The sequence below is a fragment of the Manacus candei genome, unplaced genomic scaffold, assembly GCF_025592945.1.
Source record: "Manacus candei isolate 608988 ecotype Guabito, Panama unplaced genomic scaffold, ASM2559294v1 h1tg000063l, whole genome shotgun sequence".
Classification (NCBI taxonomy): domain Eukaryota; kingdom Metazoa; phylum Chordata; class Aves; order Passeriformes; family Pipridae; genus Manacus; species Manacus candei.
This window is the reverse complement of record NW_026138111.1, coordinates 2,566,782-2,573,183: the sequence shown is the minus strand read 5'-3', so window position 1 is coordinate 2,573,183 and position 6,402 is coordinate 2,566,782. Positions and strand designations below refer to the sequence as shown.

The 6,402-nt window shown below is 48.6% G+C and overlaps 1 protein-coding gene across 2 annotated transcripts in view; it reads left to right on the top strand.

Moving 5' to 3' along the window:
- The first annotated feature begins 581 nt into the window (after positions 1–581).
- The window catches only part of NAMPT (nicotinamide phosphoribosyltransferase), a 28,018-nt gene continuing 22,197 nt past the window's right edge, over positions 582–6,402 (top strand). For both annotated transcript variants that reach the window (XM_051805136.1, XM_051805135.1), the window contains exon 1: positions 582–742. In XM_051805136.1, the coding sequence (XP_051661096.1) occupies positions 683–742 (60 nt within the window). In that variant the 5' untranslated portion in view covers positions 582–682. The remainder of the gene's footprint in view (positions 743–6,402) is intronic.

Sequence of the window (6,402 nt, the reverse complement as noted above, 5' to 3'; positions counted from 1 at the left end):
GAAAAGAGGGCTAAGAAGTATTTTCTATCAAAAAGCATCATGTTCTCCCACTGAAGCAGCCGGTGCGGAGGTGGATGGAGATCTGGGTCCTCCAGGAGGCCGGGGGGGTCCATTTCCACAGGGCCATCGACCCCAGGCCCTCGGTGCGAGGGTCCCGGCTGGAGCAAGAGCTGCCCTGGCCCTCAGACCCTCTGGTGCCCGGGCGGAGCTCCCGCAGCCCTTTCCCGTCAGAGCCGCGGCCGCCGAGAATCGAAACCGGCCCCGCCGCCCCCCGCGCACGCGCGCGCCGCTTCCCCCCCGCCGCGCCCGCTCTGCCGATCGCGCGCCGGCCGCGCGGTGACGTCACCGAGTGGGCCCCGCCCGGACCCCAATGAAAGGGAACGTGCGGCGCGAGGCGCTCCCCCGCCCCTCCCCCTGCACCGGCCGGGCGGCGGGACCAATCACAGCCCTCCCTGCGCCCCGGCCCCGCCCTCCCCACGGTGCCGTCACGGCACCTCCTGCAGCAGCGCTGCCGCTCAGCCAATCAGCGGCCCCGCCACCGGCCCCCCTCGCCCGCGGGGCCGCGTCCCCGCCCCGGCCGCGCTCCCCGCGCTCCCCCCGCCTCGAGCGCGAGCGGCGGCGGCGGCACAGCCTGGTCCGGTCCGGTCCGTGCGGGCGGCGGCGCCTCCCGGTGCTCGGCGACATGGAGTGCGCTGCGGCGGGCGCCGAGTTCAACATCCTTCTCGCTACCGATTCCTACAAGGTGGGCGCGAGCACGCCGGGCGGGCGGGCGGGGGTCACCTCTGCGGGCACCGGACCCGCCGGGACGCTCCATCCGCGGGGCGCCCAGCCAGGCCGTCCCCGCCGCCGCCGGCCCCCCTGCCCGCCTGGCCGGGGCTGGGAGATTCCTCGGGGTGCCACAGAGGGTGCCTGGCCTCGGGGCGGCGCGGGGGGACAGCGGAGGCCTGGCCGGGGCTGCTCCCCCCCGCCCCAGGCAGCCCCGGGCCGCTCCCCGCGCGGTGCCCGGGGCCACGCAGCCCCGGCGGGGCCGGGAAAGAAAGTGAAAGCGGGCGGGGTGGGCGCCGCCGTCCCGCGGGCGCGGGGGGCGGCCATGGCGGGCACATGGGAGGCGGGGGCCGCCGAGCATCCTCCGGCCCCGCCGGGCCCCCGCCCCCCCGGCCGGGCACGGAGCGGGCGCGCACGGGAGGCAGCCGGGCGGTCGCTCCTTTCTTCCCGCTCTGCCCTGCTCGTGCCCGGCGGTTTGTGCCCGGCGAGGGTGCGGAGCGCCCCGGGAGCCGGCTGGCCCAAAATACGTGTTTTCCAGCCCTCTGCTCCGTTGCTGCGGTGTCACACTCGCTCGGCGAGGTGTTCGCTCAGAGCGGGGGAATCGCGCTCTACAGCCCTGCCTTCATTATTTGGGAATCGTGTCCCTGAAAGCGGTGGCAAAGTGCAGGCGCCCTGTCCGCACTCCGACCCGGTGATTCCTGACCCGGGAGCTCCTGGTGTGCCTCCCAGGCACCTGTACCCGGAATGTGCCCGGGCCGAAGTCCTGCCTCTGCGCAGCCTTCATGTATGTACAGCTTCCAGATAGTGGGTAGAGCCAGCGTGCGACTCCCTAGCCCGGCTGGACAGATGTGCCCCGCGTCTCCTAGGCTGAAAAACTCACTTATTTCCTTGAGCCGTGTCAAAGCGCCTAAACAAAACAACAACAGCAGTTCTGATTGTCATTGTCGAGCATTTAGTATGTTCTAGCTTTGTGAATATTTTGCCGCTTGGATGAGTTTCAGGGAGGAGGGTAGTTGTAGATAGAGGAATCGAAAAAGCTAAAGCTATGTTGTGACCAGCTCTTGTTACTGAGTAACTACCAAAGTTCAAGCCCCTCAGTATGTGCTCCGATTGCTGACTTTTGCGGTTGTGCCTTTTCCAGCTCCTCTGTCGCGCCTTTTCCAGCTTCACCCCCCTCTGGGGGTGATATTATTATTATTATTATTTCTACTGTATTATTATAATTGTTATCATTATCTTCATCATTATTACTACGATACATTACATAAAGATGCTCTTTTTGTAAAGAAAGTCTTAACAGTTATTTTTGCTGTTTGTGGGAAGGTGTGTTGGAAGACAGGAGATACTGATAAACCTTGGAGCAGCTCAGAGCATCCTAACGCTGCCACTGAGGGCTCACAAAACCACTTCCATTTAGGGCTTAATCTAGATACAGGGCTCTTTATGAACTATGTTTAAGTGTTTGTTATCTGACTTATTCAAATATGGAAGATACAGTTTTCTTCCATGTCTGAGGCTAATCACATTAAATACTGCAGGCCTGGGCTTAAGCGGTACCTCAAATCTAATTTGCACACTACTTTTTCTAAATTCTCTGGATGTACTTGAGGACTGGAGTATTCTGTCACTAGAGTGACAGAAAAACAGTTTGCTTGTTTTGTTTGCTGTTTCATAGGAAATATGACTTGGTAACATTCCAGGAGTGGTAGAAATTTTAAAGAGGTCAAATAAAGGCCTGAGGTAGTTTTTTTTTTCCAGTTTAAAACTGAATTTGGATGAGGTTTTCTGTGGCAGCTAGGAGCATTTTGTATTATATTTAGAACAGTTGGAATTGTCTGCTTTGTTAGGGCTATTGAAATTATGTCTTTCTATATGCTTTTTTCCAAATCTTAGGAACTCCAGCGTCTCTGAACAATGCTTAAACAAGTAGCTGCTCTTATCTTGTTAGGTAATATGAGCAAACATCACTTATCTTCTCCCTGGATGATACTGTCATTTCTTAATCAATGAAACACACTTAGTGAGAATACTTTCAGTAAAATTGCACTAAAATATCAGGTAGTTTGCAACATCAAGCTTTTTACAGAGTTACCAAACACTCTTACTAGCAATTAAAACAAAAGTGAGAATTGATCTTGGGTTTTTCTTTCTTTTTTTTTTTTTTAAAGATAGTTTTGCTGTATCCACAACTGTAACATCTGTGTGGAGTACTGTATGTATGTAACATTCAGACTCTGAGAAAAAACATGGATCTGATCAGAAGGTTACGTACTTATCCTGTTGCAGTAGCTGCCGATCCATACAAGCTAATGTTGGTGACGAAAATCCCTTGGAAGTAAACAACTCAGAAAGAAAAAATACATGCAGACCACACTGAACAGTACAACCCTGGCTTAGGCAGCTGTCCATGAGAAAAAAGTTGTGGTATCTCAGCGTCATATCTGTCACAACTCATTAGTCTGAGTGTTAGCTTCAGTGTCCCAGTTCTCTGTTGCTGCAGTTGAAAATTTGGGATGAAAAGACAGTTCGTTACTGGTTTAGTGCCTATACAGTTTCGGAAACAAAGTAGTTTGGTGGGCAAGGATCTGTCTTTTGACAGTTAATCCAGCATCTCCTCCCTCTACAGTGTCTTTTCCTGTCTCTGTGTGCATCGTAGGACATTTCCTCTTAAATCACAGAGATTATCAAATACTTGGTTTCAAAATCTTAAGTGTTTTTGAAAAACTGCTGAGAATCATGCTGATTTCTAGTTTAGTGAATATTTCTAGATGGGAATAGTTCCCAGTAGGTGAACTGTGCCCTGGATCCAGTACTGAGCTTCCATTATAGACTGGACCTTACTCAATTGTACAAGTGCTCCAGAATTTTTCAGACTGGGCTTCAAAATGTGCAGTTTATCTCTAAACCAGATAACAAGATAAATGTTTTTACATCAGTTAGATTTTTCTTCCTGTGTACTTTGTTACATGTTCTTAAGCTTCTACAAATCCCCCAACAGTATAATTCCTCCTGTGTGCTGGGAATTATATGCCATCTCCTCAGAATCTGGGCATGGGCATATGGTATGGTGCGTGTGCAACTTGCTGATAAATAACAGCAGTCTTTTTAAGTGTTCAGATTATGAGACTCTCAACAGATTCATCAATATTAGCTGGGGAACCTCTTTGTCTGAATGTCCAGTTATAGCAGTGGCATTTGTTCATAGTAAAGTTTTCTGCTAGTGACTTGGTATTACTGAAAAAGGGAAGTATTTGAAGTCAAAGTCCTTGCTGCTGGAAAGCTGCAAGTGAGGGGATATCAGCAGGCTCCTTGAAGCTCATTGTTTGTGCTGTGTGGTATCTTATTCTTATGTCTCTAGCAAGAAGTCCCTGGAACCTTGCCCTTCTGTGACAGTGAGGGTTCTGTTCACTCACTGCCCTTCCCAAGCCAAAGGGTCAAAGCCCTTCAGTTCCTCATTCGTCTGATATCCCTGACACAACACCACTCCATTTTCTTTCTTTTTGATTCCCAATGCTCTGTTTATCCCATATTTGTTTATTTCTGCAAAGGCAAGAAACCTTCCAGGGTATATGTGGTCTGAAACTGTATTGAGAAGATCAGCTTGGCAGAGCTGTTTTGTTCAGTGGGAAGATACCTGTGACTGGCACGTACGGGGCCTGGGTTGGACGGACCATGAGCTGCAAGTGGGGAAAGGCCATTGACTGAACTTTGTTCACTTAAGTAATAATAGCTTATTTTGCCTTTGCCAATGAGATTTATTACTGTTGCTTGGCATGTTTCGTAATTAAGCTGATAGCTATAATAAGCTGCCATGCAATTACCCTTAGGAGGAGCTGACTTGCTATCTAGACTGTAAATGAGATCTGTTTCGGAATTAATTTCTTTCTGGATGCTTCAAGGAAACCTAAAAGATATGTTTTAACTCTTTATGCCTTACATGTTGAATTTTAAGTATTTGTCACTTCAAATTACTTCTTTTACTCTGCGTGGATGTGGGAGAGCACCGACTTCTGAAACACTTCACGTGAGTGTGTGTTTATTCTAGGTTTTGACAGCCTGTATATTCTTTATTTAGAAGGCTAGAGGTATGCCAGGAAGAGACATGAGTACTTTTTAGCCTACTGATTTTGACTAGTACTTAACGACTGCAAAGTATTCGTTACAGCAGCCTATATATACTTATTTTTTGAATTAAAATCTTGTGATGGGAGTGTGAATGTGTTCTTTTACCTCCTGTAATTCTGTCAGTGGAAAATCATTGGAAACTTCTGGCTCGGCGCTCCTCGTAAGATACAATCTTCACTCTATCTAGGTTCATTATCTTCCAAGTTTTGATTTGCAGTCACGTGGTGCTGTTACAAACCCCAAGACATCATTGCTCTAAAGGAACACTGCAACTGTATGGTACTCAGACAATTTTTAAATTAATGGAAAAGTAACCCCTTCTAGAATCATTGCAATTTTCGTGTTGAAAGGGTAACTGTTTTTCTTTTTTCATTAAGGAATAGAAAACATGTAGCAGCATGTGCAGTAGTACAGCTGAGGAGTCACAAATGTGTAAACAGTAAACATAAGGCATTTTGTAATCTTTTTTCTGATAATCTTGGATGCAAAACTGTGCTGGTTTTGACTGAGGTAGAGTTAATTTTCTTCCTAGTAGCTGGTATGGGGCTGTGTTTTTGGATCTATGCTGAAAACAATGCTGATAGTTCAGGGATATTTTTGATTTTGCTGAGCAGTGCTTGCACAGAGTCAAGGCCTTTTCTGCCTCGCGCACCATCCCACTGGCAAGGAAGCTGGGGGTGCACAAGGAGTTGGGAGGGGACGTGGGGACAGCTGACCCCAAGTGACCCAAGGGATATTCCATACCACATGACATCATGCTTAGCATATCAAGCTGGGTGAAGAAGCAGGGAGTGTTTGAAGTGACAGCATGTCTTCTTCGGTAACTGTTTCACGAGCTGGAGCCCTGCTTTCCTGGGAATGGCTGAACACCTGCCTGCCCATGGGAAGTGGTGAATGAATTCCTTGTTTTGCTTTGCTTGTGTGCACAGGACTTTTGCTTTCACTTTTACCCTTCCGATTCTCTCCCTCATCCCACCAGGAGAGTGAGTGAGTGGCTGTATGGGGCTTGGTTGCCAGTTGTGGTTAAACCACAACAAAAACACATGAAAATCTTTAGTGATAAAGGAATCTACTGCAAAGTGTCACTGTTTTTACTCACTGTATTTTCTCTAGTTCTTGTTTTTTATATGAATGTGGACCTCGTCATTTACAGCCTCTCTGCTGATAGTGTGCAGCTTCCATAGGAATTCAGTTGCTCACTTTCTTTAGTTTTCTTAGTTCTGACTGATCTCTTTATTTTTTTTTCTCACTGCTGGTCCTCTTATTTTGCAACACACATATAAGAGATGGTGGATGAACTCAAATACAGAGACATTAGAAATCATACAAGGTCATCCTTCAGTCATAACCTCCATTACCTTATCTGTCTCATCTCATAAGAGCAGATATCTCCCAATATCCTCACTTTGGTTCTTAAACATTGTCTTAATCTTATGAATTCTAATAAGGGGCCTGGAGTCTCTCTGTGGCTTTTTTCTCTACGGTAATTTGAAGCTCCTATAATCAAAATAG